The sequence below is a fragment of the Stegodyphus dumicola genome, chromosome 9 (assembly GCF_044657685.1).
Source record: "Stegodyphus dumicola isolate Sdum_Otavi_A_Nest chromosome 9, ASM4465768v1".
NCBI lineage: Eukaryota > Metazoa > Arthropoda > Arachnida > Araneae > Eresidae > Stegodyphus > Stegodyphus dumicola.
In genome coordinates this window covers 109,459,154-109,484,239 of record NC_140776.1, presented here as the reverse complement: position 1 = coordinate 109,484,239, position 25,086 = coordinate 109,459,154, and the positions used below count along the sequence as shown (strand labels likewise).

At 31.7% G+C, this 25,086-nt stretch overlaps 1 protein-coding gene across 2 annotated transcripts in view; it reads right to left on the bottom strand.

Annotated features, from left to right (window-relative positions):
* The window catches only part of LOC118196911 (cullin-5-like), a 142,848-nt gene that overhangs the window by 59,914 nt on the left and 57,848 nt on the right, over positions 1 to 25,086 (bottom strand). For both annotated transcript variants that reach the window (XM_085823892.1, XM_085823893.1), the window contains exons 10-13: positions 11,553 to 11,617; positions 11,276 to 11,408; positions 6,739 to 6,870; positions 6,440 to 6,560 (exon numbers count right to left, since the gene is read on the bottom strand). In XM_085823892.1, the coding sequence (XP_085680018.1) occupies positions 6,440 to 6,560; positions 6,739 to 6,870; positions 11,276 to 11,408; positions 11,553 to 11,617 (451 nt within the window). The remainder of the gene's footprint in view (positions 1 to 6,439; positions 6,561 to 6,738; positions 6,871 to 11,275; positions 11,409 to 11,552; positions 11,618 to 25,086) is intronic.

Genomic DNA, 25,086 nt, shown 5'->3' with positions numbered 1-25,086 from the left:
AGAGAAGCTGTTAAGAGTCAGCTTGGAAAACACCTTTCATTATAAAATTAAGAAAAACTAGCAACATTCAAGGAACTCTCACAGCTGAAGAGTTACAAGAAGCAGAAAATTTCTGGATAAGATCAGAGCAAAAAAAAAAAAATTTTTTTCCGAAGAATATAAATTCCTCAAAGAAGGTAATTCGGCTGAAAAAAATTCTCCTTTGTACAATTTTCTTCCTTACACTGATGAAAAGGAAATCATGAGGTTGAAAGGAAGATTGGAGTTTTCTGACTTCTCACTATAAAATAAGCATCCAATTATCCTACCTAAAAACTCCTGACTGGCGATACTAATTGTATGCAAAGAGAACATGAGAAGGAACATGGAGGAATTGTTGCAACTTTAGCTAAAGTCAGATCATGTTTCTGGATTCCTAAAGGACACCAGTTAATCAAAAAAACATTAAAGGGTTATATGATTTGCCAAAAATATTTAGCTAAACCAGCAGACAAGATGACAACACCCTTACCAAAGGACAGAATCCAAGAATCATCTCCGTTTGCAGTCTGTGGAATTGATTTCGCCGGACCAATTTACGTAAAAAATTCTATATTGTTTTGTTCTTCTGTGCAGTAACCCGAGCTGTACACTTAGAACTTGTATCAGATATGTCAACAGACACCTTTTTACTTGCATTTCATTGATTTTTGAGCAGAAGAGGAAACTGCGTAATCATCTACTCTGACAACGCCAAGACCTTAGATAATAAGAGGATAAAAAAAGAACTTGAGAATTTTTCAAAAGTTTTGAAGATGACAAAATTCAAGAATTTCATTGCCAAGGAAAGAATCCATTGGAAATTTATAATCAAGCAAGCCCCATGGTGGAGAGGGTTTTTATGAGAGACTTGTTAGATCTGTTAAAGAATGCTTAAGAAAAATCGCAGGGAAAGTATTGTTGACCTTCGAAGAAATGTCTATACTATTTTTCGAAGTGGAGTCGGTTCTTAATTCATAACCTGTAAGTTATATTTACAATGACAATGATGAGCCACAACCCTTCACTTGAATGCACTTCCTAAACATTGGACACACTGATTTGAAGTATCCTTTGACTTTTACTAGAATCATCAGTATCGAAATGACAAGAGAAACACTGTCAAAAAGAAAGCGTTATCAAGAATTGCTGTTAAAACAGTTGTGGTGCAAATGGAAGCAACAATATTTATTAGATCTTAGAAGTGCCCATTTCTTGAAGAATCCGAAACTTCAACCAAAGAACTCAAAGTAGGAGATGTTGTTTTAGTTGATGGAGACAATAAAAACAAACTCTTATGAAAACTTGGCAAAATCATAAAAACCATTCCTGGATGTGATGGTAAAGTCCGATCATTCGAATTAAAAACTGGTAATGGGACTTTAAAACGTTCTGTCCAACATCTACATCCTCTTGAACTTTAAATATTTTGAACTTAATTATGCATTTCTCTTTCTCTCTCTCTCTCTCTCTCTTTTTTTTCTATTAATGATTAAATTGAATATCGTTAGTTAAGTCTGTTTAGCTAAAATGAAAATATTTTAACACATTTAGTTCATTTATTAGTTACAATATTTACTAATTGATACATGTTGTGTATAACCCATTTTGTGATGGAAGTTTTTGACTAATTAGAATTTTTTGTATTTTACAGAATAGTAATTTATGCACATGATTGTATGTATAACTCAGTTAGATGAACTCTTGTCAGATTTCAGGGAGTGTGTTAAGGAATATTCTTTGATATCGTCAAGAGATGGCATTAGAAGTCATTTATTGTCTTACTTAACATTTTTCCTTTTGAACACATGGTTTGCAAAACATTTTATTTTTTAATGACTAAGTCTTCTTGAGGGTAAAGTTCGAACTGCACTGTGCGGTATAATTCAATTATTAGATTCTTTTTATGAAACTATTCAGTTCTTGCCCTTTAAGCGTTGACATTCGATTTAGGCATTTTAGCCTACATTATGTATATAATTAAGTTTAATTAAAATTATGTAAAACCCTCCAGGCCATGCATCTCATTTTCGATTATTAATTTGATTCGAACTTGATCTAGAATTTCGTTTCAACCCTGTCAAATGTCAAGCAAATCATCACTATGTCTGAATGCAATTACAAATTCAGACAAAGGTTTAAATAAATCTCTTATTTAAAAAGACCTTAGAACATAAAAGCATAATTAACATATAATAACATGCCGAACAAGTATTAATTTAGAAGTCAAACAACAACATCAGCGTTAACACTGATTTTTGTTGTTTGACTTCTAAATTAATGCATAAAGGAATTCTTTTATGCTAGCAAAATCAACTACAGATTATGGTGATCCAATTAAACAAGAATAGTCAAATTCAAACTAAAAATGTGGACTAGTAGTCAAACACTACACAATTTAATTTTAATCTAAGCTGGCTCAGTAATGTGTTGTAACAAGCTCGTAACTCGTCGTAACGAATTCAAATATTAGCAGCGATAATGCAAAGATGAATAATTACAAATTACCAGATCTGGTAGGAAGTAATGCAGTGTGCAAGCAGAGGCTAGAAATGAATTCTGCCTTACAACCCCAAAAACTTAGTTTAAAAACTATGTATGTGATTTTCCTTCTGGTGGAGAAATGGAAAGTGAAAATTACAGCAAAAGCTGAAATTATAAACAATTGCTTAATTTATATAATAATAACTGTACATATCTTTGAGGAATAATTTTCTTCATCGTTTATGCATTTGGTTTCTTTTTTCAATATGTTTCCTACTCATTTAAAAATTTTTGGATTTAATTAAAGATTTCTGCTATTCCAAAAAAACTAAATGCATTTGGAATGTACAGAAAAAGCTGCTAATTTTATTTTTTTAAAAGTATGAACATTCAGAAAAAACATATGCAAGAAAAATAATATGCAATTATATATGGTATGGGCCGGTGACACAGCTGGTGTGGCAGAATTTTTAGAATTTAGTGACACACCGAGCAACAAAATCTAGAAATGGCAAAACTTTACAAATTTAGGGCAGGCACTGGGAGCAGCTTTATGTAACAGTTTCTTTCTTCAATATGTTTCCTCTTCATTGTAGAATTTTCGGATTCAATTAAAAATTTCTGTTAGTCTAAAAAACCAAATGCAATTAGAATGTATAGGAAAAGGCGCTAATTTTATTTCTTTAGTAATATGAACATTCAGAATAAATATGAAATGATATATGGTAAGGGCCGGTAACAGAGCCGGTGTAGCAGAATTTTTAAAATTTAGTGACACACAGGGCAACAAAATCTAGAAATGGTAAAATTTTAGAATTTACGATCCACAGAGTTTGCATCAGGTGGGAAAATGCACAGCACCAGCCCTGCACAGAGCCAGCCAGCTAGGGTTTTCAGCACTCGGGAACAACTGAAGATTCTGTGCCCCCTTTTGTATGAAGAAAATGAAAAACATTTTATGTTAAAATTCTGTAACATGAATTTCGTACCGCATGGGTGCTGCGCCCAAGGACAGATGTTCCCACCCTAGCTACGCCACTGATGATGCATTGAAACATATAAAATGTATCTTTTAAATTGTCAGCTTTCAATTTCTTTATTAACAGAAAAATTCCTTTCCATAAATACCTGTCCATGTGATAAGATTAGAAGCATTTTTGATATTTTCCACGCTTGTGTCTAGTGAAAAGTAGAGAAAACTAAGGGAAGATAAACACATTAATACTTCTAGTATCAGAAGTAAAACAACCAAAAATTATGTTTTCATTGTTCCTCTGAAAATTCTCCCAAAAGTAAGTTAATCACAAACTTACTATAAAATACATCCATTACGTGTTAATACCATGAAGACATTTTTCTGGAATCTTCTAGATTTGTGGGTCTATACATCTTGCTTTCAAAATCTTCTAAACTTTCCAAGATGCAATTTCTAAAATCCTAAAGAAAAATTACCCCTACCAATTCTGTAACAGTAAAAAGCCAGAAATATGTTGGGGGGGGGAATCAGAGGAAAAAAGTGTCAAAGTAATTTCATAGGGAAAAGTGATGCATATTGAGACAAATATATGGGGGGGGTCTCTTACCATGAAAAAATTAAAAGAGCATTTTTAATTAATTACATAGCTATTTTGCTTTTTCTAAGAACTGTTTTGTATGCATTTATTACCTTCTCCATTTTTCAGATTCAAAATAGTGTATAATAAGTCACCTTAAATGGAAAGTAATGTCACTTTATAATACAATAGCAAAAAATAAAAATGTTTAATTTTAATGTTATTTCTTGAATACAATTTCAATATATTAGCATTATTTTAATGAAATTGATCAATGTTATAATGTTTAAAAAATATCATTGAAAAATTCCCATTTTCTGAATTAAAAATTTTCCATAGAAACTGATCTCTAAATTGCCAAAATGTTGATAAATCTCCAAATTTGGAAACGTTTAATAAAGAATTCCCATATCCAAAAGTGAAAAGTTGTTTAACAGCTTTTCATTAGAAAAAAATGAAATAATTTTGAAACGCTTATGTTTCACCTCTTGCTCAGAAACTTGAGTGTCTCACTGTTTATATTAAAAATAGGAACAAATTATAATCCCATTCAAAAGACATATATATATATATATATATATATATATATATATAATTTATTTCCTAAACAGTATTGATTCAATGAATCGCCAAAAATATTTGTCCAAAATGTTAATTCACATTCAAAATGGCAGTCGTAAAAACAAACAGAAATTTCAGATGATTAAAATTAAGGACCTCTTGCCTAATTTGATCAAAATTAAGGACTTTTAAGGATTAAAAATCGATTCCATAAAACTAAAGGACTCTTAAGGGCCATTTGAAGCCTGCGCTACGACGTACGAGTATCTCATATTTTAACAGCATTGATTATGCTTGCTCAAATTTTGACTTTGCTGAAATGAAATACAGAAGATCCTTTTATTTTTCTAAACAGTTCATAATTAAACATGAGAACTAAATAATATATAATAATATTACAACAAAAAGACCATGCAGTAAACCAAATGAACCTCTTTTATTAACACCTACCTCTCAAAATTCTTTGTGTATGGTGGAACTATAAAGGAATTGTATATTATGAATTTTTGCCACCAAATTAGCATTAAATTCAGAAAAATACTATTCCCCAAAAGCAGTTTTAAAAGCAAAAATTGAAGCAAAGTGCCCAAAACTGACCAATCATCAACGTGTTATGTGTTATCTTTAAACACGACAATGATTGGCCTCACAACTCGATGCATGTTTGGCAAACACTGATTGAGTGTGACTAGGGTGTTTTGTAACTCTCCATATTCAAAAGACCTTACTCCTTCCAATTTTCATTTTTTTCAGATCATTTCGAAATTCTCTGCATGGCCTGAGATACACTTTTTTGGAGACTGTCAGCACATCAATTACTTCTTTACAAACCTAATGACTATTACTTCTTTACAAAAAGGAATTTACCAACTGCTGGAAAAGTGGCAAAAAGTCATAAAGCAAATTGGTGCTTATATGATCTACGAAATTTTATTGATTCATTTACTTATATTACAGCTTCATTTGCATTTATCATTAAAAAAAACTACAAAACTTTTTGGAAGACCAAATAGTTTTTGCTCTATCGGTTAGCTATAAAATTGTAAGTAATCTACAATGTTAATTTTTTCCCTGCCAATAAAATTCACTATTCATTCTGAATATGAGCTACTGGATTATTTCAGTATTTCTTGCCAGTGCAATTACGTATCCATTGGTCAAATAAAGATTGCCTTGAAATTTCACATTCAAAGGCATGATAATTATATTTGAAAGACAGAAACTACCAAATTCCATTGCCCATCAAACAACAATTAGAAAATCACATTTTTTTTGCTTGTCTCTTGGTAACCAAAATATTAAAAAAAGGAGAGAAAAAAGGCTTCTGTCGACAAATTAGATTTCCTGTAGGTGTTTCATAATCATAAAAAATCTTTCAGTTTTGGCTAATGATCTTAATTCTAATCTCTACCCTCTCTGCCATCAGCTTTTCAAGAATTTTTTTTCCTTATTGCTAAAATATTCTGGATTTTCTCATATAGAAACATGTCTTTTTTTTTATTAGTTTCACCCCCACAGCGGAAAGACTTAAGAAGAAGGTTCTTTTAAGTTTTAAAACTATTATAGGCCTGCAACAGTTTACTAGCATTACACGGATTCTTTTATTTTAAAATTTAGTTTTTCTATGTGTTTTGCTACAACTGGTTAAAGGCATTTTTCTTGAAACAATAATTTTGCTGATTTCAAAATTTGATATGAAGGTGCCAAAAAATAAGCATAATAAAAAGAATGAAATATCATCATCATACACATGTACTAAGATTTCTGTGCACTGCATATTATGAATCTACACAGAAAGAAAAATTATTAACTTGCTCACTTACCAGCCAAACAACCTTTATTTCGATGAGCATCTTTAAAATGCTGATTAAGATCTTCGCTTACTTTTACATCTTGAAACATTCTGGCTAGTTTGTTTACATAATCAGCAGGCATACCAACATCCTTAATGAAAAAAAAAAATTACACATAAGCTTTCATGAAAATAAATGTAATACATATACACACACACATATGAAACCTAAATAATTTATATTGTCTTCACATGAGTTATGTTGAAAATATATATATATATATATATATATATATATATACAATGATCAAATATTAAAATTTCACTCACCCTTAACCATTCAACCATATTTTCTTCTTTTTCACTGTCGGCCGAAGAATCGAGAATGAGGCGCCTAGTAAGATGAGCTTTGTGATACCGCATGAAAACGTCTTTATTTTGAACATACTTGAGAACTAAAAGCTGAAGAAATAAAAGACATATGACTTACAACAAATAAATTTTATAACCGTAGTATCTCATCCACACTGAAGATGGTGTATTAATGTTAAAAGAAATTCTTTAGACTGAAAGCAATTAAAAAAATATGCAAAATAATTATAGCATTTCTTCTGTACCACATAATTTCAGAGCTATTAATACAGTACCTGCTGCTTATTAAACTCGCTGGTTAATAAGTTCAGTTACTTAATACATTCAAATTTCGAGGAAAAAAAAAACAAATACACATTAATCAGTAGAAAAATCATTTATTAGAGACTGATTCTTCAATGCCAGTATACCCAGTTAATACCTATCAAAACTTTACGTAGTTCATCTATTGTATCCATTTCCATAGTCTGTCCAACATTGGTGTTTCTTATAAATAGAACTTCTAGCATTCAGCCTTTAGACAAAGGTATTATCAAATTTTGGGAAAATGCAAGCACTTCAAAAGCGATAAGTAAGTCGATATATTTGTTATGTGCCATGCATATTATAGGCATTGCTGGAAGGTTAATCTCTTGAAACAAGTTAATAACTGTTTTTGAAAATGTGGCTTTCATGTAGAGAAAGCCCAGAACAAATTGCAAACTATAGTCAATGATTCAGACATCAGTTGAAGTTATGTTATGAGGATTAATTTTTAGAATATGTATCAACTCACAACAATATATGCACAATAACTCACTATGAATATGTTAAAAGACATGTAAAACTGGCAGCAAAAATGATACAAGGGGGAAAAAATGAGACATGCTAGTATCAATCAAATCTAGAAAAGCACAGCAAGTTCTAAGAAAAACTCTTGAACTAAAAAGTGCTGGGGGGGGGAAGCTACCAGCAGTTTATGAATTTGAGAATACAACAGAGAAACTCAACAGGTTTTCAATTGCATTTTCAGTTTCGAAAAGATACAGAATAAGTTGTTTGTAAGAATTGAAACTTCATCAAGAATGTAATAATAAAAAATATTTTATAAAAAATTTAAACATAAATTTCAAAACTGATTAAATAGTTTAATTCTGGCATTAATTTTTAATTATTATTTTAGAATTAATTCAGTTGTTAGCTGCTGTTTTATTTGAAATGTTTAAGATTGATATCACGATTTGCAATACAAATCACTATATATTAAACTCAAAGATGTTTGGAATGGAAACGATTTTAATAAGCAGCAGGTACTGCACTTAAGTAATCTCTCACTTAAAATGCTTGATTACTATGCTAAAATAAGGACTTGCATTAACTTATATATTTACCCCTTTACATTTTCAGCATATGACTTCAAAATTCATTTGGTAGAAAGATAATAGACATATGTACGGCAAGTCTTTTGAGAGGAAAAAATAAACAGGTTAACCAGAATCGTATATGGTGACTCTGGAGCCAATCACATTATAGCGGGAGAAATGCTACATCATCTTTTGAGAGAAAGAGGAATAGAATTTGGGAAAATTAGTTCTCCCGAAGGATGCAGAAGTTTATTTGACCCTAGTAGATATTCAAATTGAAGTACAATCATTTCGAATAACTTTATTTGCGTTACTTACAGCAAAATATAACAGAATGTTTTCACAAATTATTTGATAAATTCCGAAGCACTTGAAAGATATGTTTGTTCTCCCTTACTTATAATATTATAATACTATCAGAGATTTTCATAAAAAATATACAGCTGATCTAGAAGCAGTTTTCGCCAGACTTGCTATTTAAATTTAACGCAAAACACGAGGAATGTAGTTTTCTTTGAAGTAAAGGGAAGTATCCTGGTCACCACCGGATTACTGGCGAAGAAGCAGAAGTTGATCCAGAAAAAACTTCTGCTATACAGAAGATGCTAGCTCCAAAAAATGTGAAACAAGTCCAGTCTTTCTTTCAGAACTGTCCTGGGCTCATACCGAAACTTTTGTAAATATCTACATCTCTAAGTAATCTAATTAAGAAGGTGAGGACCACAGGAAGAAAATTCTTTCCAGACATTAAAATAACTTCTCGTTAGCCCTCCCATCTTAAAGCAAAATGATGCAATGAGGTATTACACTATTCAGACAGAAACTGATAACTATGCTTTGGGTGGTACAAGGAAGAGGTTCAAAGAATCATCCAATAAATTATGGCAGCTGTTTGTTGTCAAACACCAAAAGAAATTACTCTAAAACAGAAAGAAAAGTCCTTGCTGTTCTATGGGCTTTGAATAAATTCCGTGGCTATATTGCTGGTCAAGAGATTACTATAGCATCTGATCACCAACCACTGAAATGGATTTTAAGCTTAACCTGTTTCAGACGGCAAGCCTGCAGAAGATAGTGCTCCCTCAGGACAAGAGCAGTTACACATGGACTGTGCTTACAGGCCGGGGCATTTTCTTCCGCTAAGACTAATACCCAATTTTGGAAAGCATGCATTACATAATAATGAATAAAATGTACACTTTACGTAGAAATGAAACCATTTTTAAATATGTGATTAAAGTTATCATGATTTCAATCATAACAAAAAATTTAATTAAAATAACTGATATTTAACAATTAAAATATAAATATATTGTATTTTACTATAACTAAAAGTACCTAATTAAACACTAAATGTTGATACAAAATATAAAAAACAGTAAAAATATTTACACTTAACATTATGAAATACTTGAAGAATATTGTAATAATTAATATTTCAAAGCAGTGTGAAAAATCTCAAAGCATGGATCAATGCTGAGACCGACATTGCATTATTATCATGCATAATTTGAATCATGCATGTCTATTATTATCATCTTCTAATTCAAAATCTAAAGATTCAGAACTACTATATGAAGAGCTCCAATAACTTATAGTTGTTTCACTGTCATCGTCGGAAAGGCCCATAAATGGATCATTCATAACTTACTATATTAGATATTCATTCATAACTTATTATATTAGATATATATTATTCATAACTTATATATTTAGATATTTTCTCCTCAGAAAGATAATGTGGTCTTTTAGCCATGGCTACATAAATGAAAAGTAAAACCCATGCTAGAATATCTCCCACAAAATCCCATCCTAAAATAGAATCGAAACTATAAACAACCACTTCAAAATGAGCTAAAAGGCCAAGTGTTTATGTTTACATTCATGAAAATCCAATAAATCACAGACACTTCATGACCCCATTCTGACCTCAGAGAGAGAAATACTAATGTAGGAGAGCAATCTTAGCAATCTTTTGAATGGAACATGGATTAGTAATGCTATCTGTTAGTAAATAATTCATTTCAAAAGCAGGATGCTATGCAACGATCCTCTGACTGCATAGGATTCGTTGTAACGCAAGGATGCCCCGTTAGGCTCTGGAGGGCCTCTAGCACCGATGTATATATGCGCCGTTCATCCCAAAAGGGTTACCGTCATCTCTGGGTAGACTTGCTAGGTAGGCTATGCAATTAGAGTCTTATAATTTTAAGCTGGAATACATCCGTGGGAAAGCTAATTTTGTTGTAGGTATGCTATCACGCCCAGTATGCAATCATGAAGGGAAATAATGTGAAATTTGTAAGATAATCATTGAAATGCCAACCAGAAGTGTAGCAGAAATTAGTGGAGAACAGCTGAAAGATACAGATTTTAAACAGATCATAGAATCTTTTGAAAGTGAAGTACGAGATGAACATTTTTCTAATTGGACCACAGGAGGTCAAATCAAAGAATAAAGAATCAAATCAAAGAATTTTGTATAACTATTTCCTAGATTTTGAATCAGAGGAATCTCAATTAGTAGTACCAATACAAGAGAGAGAGAAACATTTTTTAAACTATCATGAAGCTCCTACAACAGGATATAATGGTGCTGAAGTGATAAACTGCAGAATTTCCCAAAGGCTCACAAAAATGCCCAACTACATTGCAGATTATATAAAAAACTGTGATGAGTACAACCGTTAAAAACTTGATGTCCTAGGAAACTGTGCTAGGAAGGCTGCAACACATAAAAAAACTTTAAAAAAAACTTTTTAACTTTTCTCCTTTCATTTTGAACTCACTGGAGGGATTTTGTTCTCCGCCCCCTTAAAGTTTGAATTTGGATTTTGCCACCATTAATGGACAGCAGAAAAAACTATTGTGCAGTTATCTTCTAATGTGCAATGGTATAAGATTATGTAATCCTCACATAGCTGTACATACTACACTTGCAATTCTTTTTAAGTCACATTTAAAAGAAAATATTTTAAACATCATTATGTTGAATGTTTATTTTTTTGAAATAAAGAAATGTATGTTCCTGTTATAGTAATATATAACCGTATCTTCTTCAAAATAATTTAATTAATCTGTTAATTGCATGTTATGTTAGTCTAGCAAATGTTAACTGTTTCAGCAGTAGAGTAGGAAGTATAAATACATACCACTTCCTTTAATTTTCCTTCAATTTCATCTGATGTTAATTTTCTGCTAAGTGGTGTTTTTCTAAGTAGCATATCACAGTAATTGGCCAAAAGTTCAGGACAACGAGATTCTGGCTGAGTCTTATTGCCAACCCTATGGATAAGAATACACTAATACTCAAGTAATCAATCAATATTTTCTAACAAAATTGGTAGAACTGTTATATTTTATATAATATATTACTTAACAAAATTTATAATTCATGAAACTTATATAAAAGACAAAAAATAAATTTACCCTTTCTGTTTTGAAGGTAGCTCTAAACGAAAAACTGATGTATCATTGACAACTTGCTTAAAGGCCTTTAAATGAAATATGAAATGTTAAGCAAACAGTACTAAAATTAAAATGCTATACAAATAAATACTTCAACAACATATGATAAAAAGAGCTTCTTTTCAAATTATGCAATATACTATTTCTCTTCTAAATACGATATCTTATAATGAAAGATAATCATCAAAATTTATACTTAAATTAGAGGAAGTATAGTATATCTGAAATTAAAGAATGCATTCAAATTAGAGGACAAAAGAGTTAAAAAAGAAAAAAAGAGAAAGGGATTTTTTATAACATATGAAAGAAATTTAACAGAATACATACAGATACAAGATACAGATACATACAGATACAGATACAGACTCGAAGTTTAAACTATAGAGAGGGAAGCAGTGAAAATGATATTAATCACAACACAAAAAACATTATTATTACTTATTATCAAAAGTAAATTACAAAGCAGCTTTATGAGAATATGCTTGTTAACTGTCGATATCACAATCCTATAGTACTGATTACCTACCAAAGATATTCTTTGGGATACTGTATTTTCAAAAGATGCAAGAGGAAAAAATTACAAAATATGACCTCCCCCCCCAAAAGTGAAATATTTTATAGGATGCTAGATGAACATACATTCAGATCAATAACGGAATGTTCTATATCTTCTGTATATTTGAAAAGTGAAAAAATACACAATAACAAATTGCTTTTAAATCATTCAGTCTATCAATAAAATTTTATAACTTAAAAATTCATTAAAGTTTTAAAAATCTCTACACATAATAAAAGAAAGTCTGTCTGCATGTGTGTCTTTCGTTCGTGCTGTACGTAAGCTAACAGACCCAGGGCTACAAAATTTGGTACACAGGTGCATCTAGCCAGTGCTAGCTAGTACATAGGTACATCTAGCCAGTGCACCTCGAAGCGATTTTTTTCAAAATTCAAATTAAAAATTAAAATTTTTAAGATTCAAAATATGTCAATATATAAATTCAAGTATATCTTTGGAAATTTTGAATAAAAACTCCAATTTTTTGCAAGCATGCCTAGAAATACATCTACTTTAAGGTGATGGTAAAAATTTTATAGGTTTTAATTCAATTTTTTTTTTCAAAAAACTTATAAAAATTATTTGAAAATACAAATTTCAAAAATAAATGATAAAAAACGGGTGGATTTTATTTGGAATGAACCTAAATTTCAAAATGTGAATGGAAGAATCAAATAAGTTTTTTTAAAAAGAGAGAGATTAATAAATATATACCAAATTCAATTAACATAGAGGAGATAAAATTTTGAGAGCTAATTTTTTAAAAACTACTTCTGCAATTTTTACAAAACTTGTCAGTTTGGAGGTGTAAAATTGAAACATGGAAAAAAAATTAGCATGCCATTTCAGAAAAAGTTTGATTTTGTGCATATCCTAAGTTGTGCTTTCGAGACATGAAAAATGCAATTTGAATTTCGTCAATCAGCCCAGTAGAACGGGAGATATAGAACTGTCACATTTTTTTCCCCCACAGTGTACCACTTCATACATATCACATTCATCATTTAGGACCACTTAAAAGTACTCACAAAAATTATAGTACATATTTGCAGTTATTGACTCATTCACAAAATTTGTATGGCTTCACAAAAAAATCTATTGATAGCATCTAAGCAATATCTAAATTGAAAAATCAAAATTTACCTTTGGAAATCCTTTATGCATAATTTTCCAATAAAGGTTCAGCATTTACTTCTGAAGATTTTGAAGATTATTGTTTAATCAACAATATCCAGCATATTCAAATTACTACCCGATTGTTTCGTGCCAGCAGACAAATTGAGAGATTAAATTCGGTCATAATTTATGTACTCTCCAAATTATCGATTCAGAATCTGATAAAACAGTATACAAACAAACACTGGTGAATTTCAGCAAGTGTTTAATTCAACATGCCTATGGAGTATCAATACAACTCCATTCGAACTCACGTTTGGAACTACTAAATTGAAATCTGCTAATCAAGACAAAATTACAAATGTTAAATGCAGAGATCTAATTAGGTTTTCTCAATGCTCATGATGACCTTCTAAAGGAAGCTAAAAAGCAAATTTTGAAAATGCAGACTAAAAATTGCAAAATCTACAATTTACAATATAAAGCCCTCATGTAAGTTCCAGCTTCACAATGTAATGGCATTCAAGTGTACACAATACAAACCTGTTCTTAAACTCAAACCTAAGTTTTTTGGATTATACAAAACTAAGAAAATCACACCAAGCGACACAATGTTGAAAACATGGTTTCTTCATTATACCATAAAAACATGTACTTGTGCCAAATTTATGAAACCCTGGTGTCATTCTTGTTGGGATGGTGATGATGATATACCTAATTCAAACATTCTCTTATCATCTATAAGCACGACTTATTTCCATTAATTATACATGGAATATTTATGGAAGTTAATAAAATATAAATAGAGAAACAACCATGGATTTAACAGTTTTAACTCAAGTATTCTCAACAACCTGAAACTCTTACAGACAACTCTGATCTTCCACTGACTGTCGACATGACAAAAAGGCAGATGATTGGTTAACCACAGAGAGATATGACACCTGGACTGGTTCATCAGAACATGTTACTTGAACTTAAGTGCTTTACGGACATTTTTGCATATGAATTTATCAACACCATTTGACTTAACCTTCTCAACTTTTACTTTAATAATGAAAACTAACTTTTATTTTTTCATTTTCCCATGTGTTATTATTACAAGATCTTGAATCAATACCATTTTCATTTACCTGTATTATTTTAGTATTTTCTTTCGTTGTTTAACAATATCAGTATTTTCAGTTTTAGTGTATTTTATACATTAACATTCACTGCTTGCTCTTGTCATCTGAGGGCAGATGATGATATAGGATGGCAAATTATATGAGGCATTGGCCATGTAACTGTAACTGAGTTATGCAATCATTAGGTAGCATCTAGATAAGCACACAGGTGAGGACGAATGAAGAAGTTCGATTAAATAACGATTATTGTTCTTTTTGTATCATTTTTAATTCGTGTAAATAAATCATAATTCAGTAACAATCATATATGTGTAAATAAATTATAATTTAGTAATATTTCAATGAGTATAAGTGATGTTTTTTCTACATTTTGTTGGTTCCTCTATATATATATATGTCATAATTTCGAAGCACAGTTTTCATAGCTGAGTGGCAGGGCGTGAGAAAAAAGTTGATAGCAAACTAAGTTCAGCCAATTATCATCTTTATTTGCAGATTTCCAGGCCCACTAGAATAATTTCTTGTATACAATATACTCCTTACCACAATTATGATAATTTCTTGTACACATTGGTTTTTAAAAAGAATGACACAGGCATTTTACAGAAGTGAAGTGAGGAGATGTTAGCAATGTAGAGCTAGGCAGAAGAATGACGTAGTTATTGTGCCAAAAGTATTTATATCAAGTCTGAGTTATAAGTAGAGCTAATCTATGATTGGTTTAGTTGCCCTTTTCAAGCAGAATTACATAACAATAGAAAGATCTCGAATTAGGGAAAACAGATAAATTTAGGAAGACAGTACCAAATTTAGAATGTTAATTTTGAGGTTGCCAATTATTTTTGCAGCTATCATATTTTGTTATATCTTATACACACATACATGTATGTGCGTTAAATTGCTTATTTAATTGTATTAAATACAACAACTAATGTATATATTAACCTTGTGAGCGGCATGGGTTTTTGAATTGGTCAAGAAGTTGGGTATTTATACAGCATTTATTAGCTAAATTTATATAATTACTTATTTTAGCCTCTATTTTCATAAACTTACATTCATTAAGATTACATTTACATTATTAAAGAATGTAAGAAATCGAAATATCTTAAGTTATAAGCTAACATGTATCAAGTGACAAAAAATCTCATGGCCGGATGAAGCCGGTCATGCCGCTCGGATGGTTAAATAAGTTCTGTTGAATTATGCTACTTTAAATAAATTGCTGACAAAATTGTATTAAATACTACAATAAATAAAAATGTATATTAAATTCCATCTGCATGTACCATATTTATTCCCATACTTTCTTCCTTAGCCATAGGTTTCGAAAATGTTTTCAGCATTCATGCAGCTTTGAACTTCCTCAAGGCATTCACAAAATGAGCTGTACTAAATTATGAAATGAATTTGCCCATACAAGGAACGTTTTCATCTTAGTGGTTGATTTACTTGTGGATTTTGGATGTATAATCTCTAACTGATAAAGAAAAAATAGTGAAAAGTTCAAGAAGACAGTGCTAGACTAATGCTCTTGATAGGTTTAAAAATCATTGCACATGGTAAGACAAATGATGGTGATGATGGCTTGCAAGCTGTAGCAGATAACACAGACAGCAGTTCCAGCAGCATTAAATGATTTGAGGCCTGGGGATAGCAGTGGACAACAAAAAGAGTTGGCGTGATTCAGGATCCAGGGAAATAAAAATGAAGATATTAAATATTGTAATATTAATATTACTATGTATTCTTTTTAGAATGTAAGTTTCTCTTAGATAAATAACACTGTGGTAGTTACTATTAGCTCATCCATGAATACTTTTCATTTTTTATCGTAACCACATCCTTCAGAAATGAAATTATTCACATAATTTTCCACTCTAATTTTTGTATAGTAAAATTAAAATTAGTAAAAAAAGGGGGTATAAAAGTGAGTACAGTACATGTTAAATAATTTATATTGTATATATATTGAATGAATTCCTGATTTATCATTTATCCAGTTAATTTCATTTTCGTAGATTTTATAACATTTGACAAGAAAATGCACTTTTTCAAGCCCAAATTGCACCAATGCTGTTTTCTCTTGTCAATGTTGCTACAGAAGACAAGCACATTATATACACATGCCATTTTCATTAAGATTCAGGATCCAGGGAAATAAAAATTCAATGCAAAACATTAAAATTAGAAAAATTTGTATGACTGATTTGCTAGTTTGCAATGGTTATCCTTCCGGCTCACTGAATGGCCAATAGGTAGCAATATGATGCATCATCACTGAAAGAGGAAGCAACACTAAATCAAAAATGACCTTGTTGACATTTAACATGTTAGAGTGGTACATGATGTATTTTTTTTTTTTTTTTAATGATGAAGATACACTAAACTGAGTGAAATTCACCACAGAATGAAAGTGCACTGTAGTGATTCATCTATGTCCTTGCAACAATGCATTAGTGGTGTAAGAAGTTTAAAAGCAGCATCACTTCTATGGAAAAGCTTATACCACTAGCAAGAAAAGCTATGCTAGCTCTCTTTGGGGATACAAATAGGATAATTTTGGAGTATTTCACAGAAAAAAGATAAACAGTGATCACCACTTTTTATACAGATTTGTTCCAAAATGACCTTCACCTTATAATCAAGAATAAATATCACACATAATAACTGTATTATTACTGTATGATGATGCCTGATTGCTTACTGCCAGCTTAAGAATTAAGGCAATAAAAACTTATCCTTTATACTCTTATATATAATAATAATAATATAATGTATAATAAAATTTATAATCCTATATATGTATAATCTTATCTTTTATATAAACAATGTCTTTTATATCTATCTTGTTCGTCGGTTATCACCTCCATGAAATTTCATGTATTCTGACAGTTGAAAGAGTCATGGGAGGAAGCATTCCCAAAGTACACAAATGGCTATGGTTGAAAAAAAAAAAAAAAATCTTGGTAATGATGTAATATGCAATCTATTACTTTTAGTTAGTATCTTGGAGAAGCAAGGCAGAGATCCATTAATAAAGGTGCAGACTGTTTCCTGGCCATGCTGTATGACATTCTTAGTGTATATTGTTGAAAGATTCACAAAAAAAAACAGCCCTTTTAAGGGCCACTCTTGCTTTTGTCTGTCTTCATCCATGAGGTGCTCGATGACGGCACACTCACTGGTCGTCCCGAACGTTGCTCATCACTGGTTGACACACATCCTTGCTGAAACTTTCTTACCCATCGTGCTACTGTACGATATGGTAGGGCATTATTCCCAAGGACTTCTACTAATTCGCTGCGACATTCCATCGCATTTCTCCCTCGGAGAACGGCTATTTTGATGTAAGCACACTGCTCAACACTGGTTATTTCCATCTCGCATGGCGATCACCAACTGACTGATTTCAGAGCCCTCGCTACCACGCAGCCAGCTATCCCAGAGCCATCTGTTGTTCTGTATACACACTATGCCTGCAGAACTTCCACATGACACATACCATATATACCAGCGTATAAGTCGAGATATTTTGGACAAAAAAAGGACTTCAAAGTGGGGGGGGTCGACTTATACGTGGGGCCAAAAAAAATTAAAAGAATCGGAAGTTCAAAAATGTCTTTATATAATGCAGTTGTTTTCTTCCCGCACTCAAATTAGACGACTTATCAAATAAGTCACTTACTTGAAGTAATTTCATGACTTAAATTATGTGACGAACTAATCACAGAGTTTCATACTTTAACTAGAGTAAGTTTCGATTAAACCAAAGAATTTTCAGCTCCCGAACAGCCGATCAATATCGAGCAATAAAAAAGTTTCGCCAACACGCCAAGAAAAGAGAAATGCAGATAGTTTTTACGTAAGTATAAGTCTTTATAATAGTTATTGTTCATTCAAGAAATACTTTTGTTAACAGGCGTACACGTCAAAATTAAAAAAAAAAGCCCACGCAATAATTGAACAGTTTTGAATATTTCTTTTAAAAAGGGAAAATGCAGATAGATTTTACGTATGTGAATCTTTTCCGGAACAAACTTTAGAAGGTTACTATATACGATCATTTTTCCCCAATTATCCTGCATTTTGGATATGTTGGCCAATGACGACAGAAGAGTTCTATGAAAAGTTTGGCGAATCTAACCATGAATCGGACGTTGAAGGATTTTGATTTTGTTTATTTACCAAAGTATTTTTTATCGTATATTTACTTTTTTTTTTCCTCAGATGATTTTGAATAAATGTAGTACTTAAAAAATTTTTTTTTCGAAGTTTCTCGAATGATTTCGGAAGAGGGGTGTCGACTTATATGTGGTATCGACTAATACGTGGGTATATACGGTATATGTTTTGTGATCCGTTTAGATATCTACAAGAAAAAAATAGTTGCCATGACTTTGCCCCAACCCTCGTTAAAAAAAAAAAAAAAAAATCTGAAATGTTTCAGATTTTAAATTACGTCTAAAGGGGCGTTTTTTTTTAACGTTTTGAGTGTTACCTTTATTTATTAAATATCATGTTCTTTGCACTTAAACCATAAAATTCAGTTCAAGAGCAATATCGCAAAATAATGTTAAATTAAGCATATCTTTAGAATTTCCGATATACACAGTCTCGCGAGCTGGAGATAAAAGTATTTTTTTTCTATATAACGTTGCCATTTCTCGCTTTTAAAGCATTGAGTTTGTAAATAAAAAATTCGTTAAAGTTTTACAAAATATAAAATCTATAATAAAACAAATTCCAAATTTGGGATTTCAGATGCCCATATTCGCAGGATTTCGTCATTCAAAATTCGATGGCTCTATGTACCATTGTTTTATCACAATGCGAGAAATAGACAATCATTTATGCAGATTTTTCATTATTTAATTTCTTCAAATATAATGCAGGACTCTAACATTTTGTGGCAACAGTTTGAAAAGTGAACCGACGTTTATGAGTCCGACGCAAAATCGCAAAACGAAAACAATAGTCCTTCAGGGACAAAGCTCCTTTGGACTAAAAAAAAAAAAAAAAAAAAAAAAAGAAGAAGAAGAACACAGCACTTTAGCAAGTAAAGTATAGGATGAAACATATCTAAATTTCATGAGTACATGCTGGACAGGGAATTTTGATTTCTTACAAAAGAAAAGGCTGTATCATTCTGAAGCTAACTGCCTTTCGATGGCTCTTACCTTACAGTACTGTGTTTGTTTCTCAAGCTGTACTATCAGCAGAACTAGAATGCCAATGCTGTCCTCCGTGAATTTCGGCAGTTAAAGAAGTTGCAAAAAGGATCAAAGAGCATAATGAACTTATGAAACATGATTCAAAGATTTGAAACTACAGGATCTCTAGCATAGCAATCCTGCCGAGGACGCAAAACTCAACAGTCAGCAACAAGCTGAAGAATTTGCAGCTGCAATTACTGAATAGGAGATGGCAAATGTGCAAGGTACCGGCAGTGCTTGGGCAGTAAGTAAGTAAACATGCAGATCTCATACTCAGTGGTGCAGCAGATTCTGTCTCACATGCTGAAGTTTTAGCTGTATAAAAATCTTTTCTGTTCCCCTGGCAATGTGGCTTCACAGCATCTTTTACCATCAAGCCTTACTTTTACGAGAAAAATCGTGAAAGTGAATCAGTGACTTGTACCGTGCTCACAGGTAGGACAATTTGCTCAGAAGAAGTCAGTGGTTCCACAAATACAGCAATGAGGATGCCTTGATTCGACAATATGCATGCAGGACCCACACTGGATTTAAGGTACAGCATATGCTATGGCAGAATTTCTCTAACAGCTGAGTCATTAGTTGCATATTTCCTAAAGTATGGCCACTGACATTGCTCGATCTCAGTCCTAGAAAAATTTTGTTGTGGGGATTTCTTAAAGGTGTTGTGTATCAAGGATTTGTCAACAACATCACAACTTTGAAAGATCAAGTAATGCTACAGGTAAGACAAATTAGTTTTGATATGTTATAGGACACCATGGAAAATGTCACTCAACATATGCAGTTCTTGGAACATCACAATGGTCATACTGAACCTCATCTGTTCTTAATAAATTTTACAGGTGCTGTGTCATTTGGCATTTAATCATCATTCATTATTCACACTAATATATTTTTGTAGTGCCGACATTTCCCCTGGTGGTGACTTTTGGTACTATATACAGGTATATTTTAAGAAATCAAAATCTCACGGTCCCCATGTATGGCCATCGAATTTGGAAATGTTTTGTCCAATACTTTGCTTGCTAGACAGCTCTCAATACCTCACGTTATTTTACCATCCAGTATATTGGAAAAAACAGAGTCAAGGGACAAACTCAAAGAAAAATACAAAATATCCAAAGCAATGTGATAGCCATATCTGAAATTCTATAAGTATCATTTAGGAATAAAGTGGAGCTTTATACAGATTTCAGGGAAGTACACGAATAAAATACTCAGACAGCAGAAACACCCTTTCATCCTTTTAATTTGTATTCTATAATAAAATAATTCTGAAAATAAAAAATGCTAATGTTCTTATATATATATATATATATATATATTCTTTGTTGTTAAAGAATTATGGTGATTTTTCACAGTTCCACTTCATTTTAAAAGAGAAAGGAGCATTAAATGGGAATATACATTTTCTGTTTTGGAAAGCATACTGGATTATTCAACTGCATGTCCAAAAAAATTTTTAATGACCAATTCTACAAATATTGTTTTTGTTGAACGTAAATTTTCAGTCAACAGTTATGATCACAGTGGTATGGCAAAACAAACAAAGGATAGCAATGTCTTTCTAAAAGATGTTCTAGGGAAATTTGCTTGTATTCACATTATAGATTGGGGAAATATAAAAATCAAAAGAAGTTAGGATGGAATACTGTTGAAACATCAGCAATCAATTTTTTATCTTCTCTGCCACAGGAAAACACTAAATAAAAACAATGACAACAATTTTCAGCAGTCTGAAAGATTTTTGCATATTTTGCTCCTTTTAATTGAAATTTTTCTCACCCTGATGTAATTTGCAGCAACATTTTACACTAAATGAAAAAATAACATGAGTGTGAAAACCTTTACAAATACTTTTTTCAGAACATTGGCTAAATTATCATCATATAAATGGTTCAATTGTGTAGTTATGGCAAAGCAAACTACAGCTATCTGCTTAAGAGAATTAAAGCCTTCTTTGAGAATCTTCTTAAGAGGGGAGGAAAAAAAAAAAAAAAAAAAAAAAAGGCTTATATTACACTGAGAGAAAGCCGTGAAAACATACATGGAAGTAGCCTTTTTTGCCAGATCTTGAAACCAGGCAGAATTACCAGCGTTGAGCATGCTTATCTACCTGGCCACTATTACCATTCAACTCTTTATATTATACAACAGCTTATTCAACAGTATAAAATATGTTTGATACACATATTTGAAGATAGACTAACAGTTATTTATGCAAAAAACATTCAATTACTGTTTTACAATGGTTTCAGGGTTCGTACACATTTCTGCACAGGGAAATTAAGCACTTTTAAGGACCATTAATGGAAAAAATTAAGAGAACTTACGAGCAAACAGCAAATTATTAAATTCAATTAAAAATATTATCTATGCCTGAATTTCACTTTTGTAATGCCATCCAAAAAATAAAATAAATCTGTAAGTAGGATACATTATTATTAAACATAACTTAATTAACATAATTATTAATAAGTTTGAGCATACAATATACTTTACGAAATTTATCAAATAGCATTAAATTAGCTTATAATAGTTTGGCATATTTGAAAGAAGATAAGGGACATTTTATTTACGTTTTACTAGTAGTTAGTTTCATGTTGATTTTTTTTAATGTCTCATTACCTGCTCAATTTAGACGTTTAGGAAATAGCAGGTAGAATTTATGTCAAGCGTCATTGGTTAAAATGAGAAGTAAAATCATAATCAGAATGATTTATAACAAAAGACTGGTTGTTGTCTGCTCCTTGCCTAGACAGAGACCTGCTGATCAGGGGAAAAAAAAAAAAAAAAAAACGAAAGGCCTGATGTGGGCACATATGGCAAGTTTTGAAAGTTAGTTGGACTCTATCTGTTGCAGTTAGTATCATAGCTCCTTGTTCCATACGATTCTGCTAGAGTTCCAGGGGTTGTAACCCAGTTAACATACTTTAAGACTCCAATAAGCCACTAAACCACCAGAGGTGACTCTAAGTTGTTTTGTATATTTTAGGTCTCATTAGATACAAAGAATTAGTTTTACATGAATTTTTACATTTTTGTGTTTTATCTTGTACCACTCTAAGGATTAAAGAAAGGCAATAACTCGCTTTAATATGCAGAGATAATTTTTAAGGGTAAGCAGTTAATTATAAATAATTAAATTAGGTAGTTAGATAATCTTAGTCATTATGGATTTACATGACCACTATTAAATTTTACTTATTTTTTAAGAATATTGTTAAAAAGCCCTATTAAAATCACAATCTAATAAAATTTCATACTTTAAAATATATGCGATTTATGTCATTGATTTTTAAACGATATTAGGATAATTATACATTAAAAGCTACCACACATTTATGTTTTGTAGCAACAACACTTAACAAAATATTTACAAATTATTAAACTGTAATTACAAATTACAACAAAATTAAATAGCTTTTTAATTTGAAGCCTGGCCAGACATTTTGGCTAATTTATATGGATTTCCTTCTCTTTAAGCATCTTTTCTAGAATTAGAAATTTCTGTCAATTTCACTAGTTTCTGCTTGCTTTATCTCTTAACTTGTCAACCTCTCCACAATGTACCTATGAGGGTTTACTTGATCTAGTAAAAGTTAAGTAGTTCAAAAACCACCGACAGCATGAAGCAAGTTATCGCTACATTTCAAAGTATCTACAAAGTTAGACAAAGGTTTAAATAAGCCTCTTTATTTAAAAAGAACTTAAAGGCATGTTGTTATAACCAAATCAATTCAGTTTGAAGTAATTAAACAAGAACAGTCAAATTAAAAAAAAAAAAAAAATGTGGACTAGTGTTCAAAGACTATACAATTTAATTTAAATTTAAGTTGGCTCAGTTACTCTACCGTCATAACAAATTAAAATATCAGCAGCGATTATGCAAAGACAAAAAAGTTACAAATTATAAGAGCTGGTACGAACTAATGCAGCGAGTAAGCAGAGATTAAAAACACATTCTGTCTTATACACCAGAAAAACTTAGTTTAAAAACTGCCTAAGTGATTTGCATTCTGGGGAGGAAATCGAAACGGGAAATCATAGTAAAGGCTGATATTATAAACGACTGGGTAATTTACATAATAATACAGTCAAATACCGAAAATCCGCCGACCTGAAATATGCCAACTCCTGAAATCCGCGTTGCCTTTCAAAGTATAAACATTAAGTTTATAGGTTCCGGAAACCGCAACATTGAGTACGAAATATCGAAGGAAAAATACTTACCGAATAATGACCTCATAATTACTGAATAATAATGAGTCATAAATGAAATACCAAATTATTGACATCATAATAAAAGTTTTTTTCTCATCTGCATCGAAAAAGCAGACGATTCACTCAACTCTTCTTTCAAGTTCACAATTCACGTTGTTGTATTTTCTGAACTTTGTTATTTCACGAGATTATTTTGTCCTGCCTTCTTTTTTTTTATGCGGATATTTTGTGCAAAAATTAAGAATATTTTAAATTTCAGCCTTTTTTAATACAATTACAGATAAAAAACACACTCATGATCTTACTGCTTGCAACATTGAAAAACGTAAACACGTTGCATTGACAGTAACGCAAAAAAGTGCAAATTCTGCAAAAGATGGAAGCAGGTGCTATTCCTCGGTTTGTAGCAGAATCATATGGAATCGCAATACGATTGTGTATGATATACAAAAAATAAAGGAAAGCTGTTGAAATTTTACAGCAACAGTGATTCTAACAACGGAAATCTTTGCATGAGGCGAAATCGGCAAACGTTGACGCTGTGTACATATAATAATACAATGAATAATACGAGGGCTATCCAGAAAGTAGATTACGTTTTGGAATAAAAAAATAAACAAAGTATAGGAAACAAATTTTATTATATACAGATGAAAGCCACACTCAAATACTACTTTTCTACATAGTCACCATACAAATTAAGGCATTTATCGTAGCGATGTACGAGCTTGGAAATTCCTTCGTCGAAAAATTCGGCCGCCTGCGCCTTCAACCACTTCGTTACCTCTTCTTGCCTTCCATCTTGCACAAAACTTGTGGTAACCAAGCTTTTCGCTGATGATTTCGTGCAACAAACTTCGCGAAATTTGTGGAAAACTCAAAGAAAGTTCCGTTATTGTGAAATTTCGATTTTCACGGACTTTAGCATCGACTTTTTCGAGAAGTTCGGCGGTCACTATGCTGGGTCTCCCACTTCGATCTTCGTCGTGAACATTGGTTCGGCCATTTTGAAATCTTATGACCCACTGACGCACTCCACCTTCAGTGATAATGTTGTCCCCATACACTTCACGAAGCTGCCGATAGATTTCTATCGGTTTACAGTTTTTTGCAGTCAGAAACCTTATTACTGAGCGCACCTCGCAGCTCGCGGGATTTTCAATTAACGCAGACATTTCAAACCGTCACAGTATCTGAACGGAGCACAGCTAGAAGCAGACTGAGCTGCGCAACGCTCTGACCCCAAGATGGCC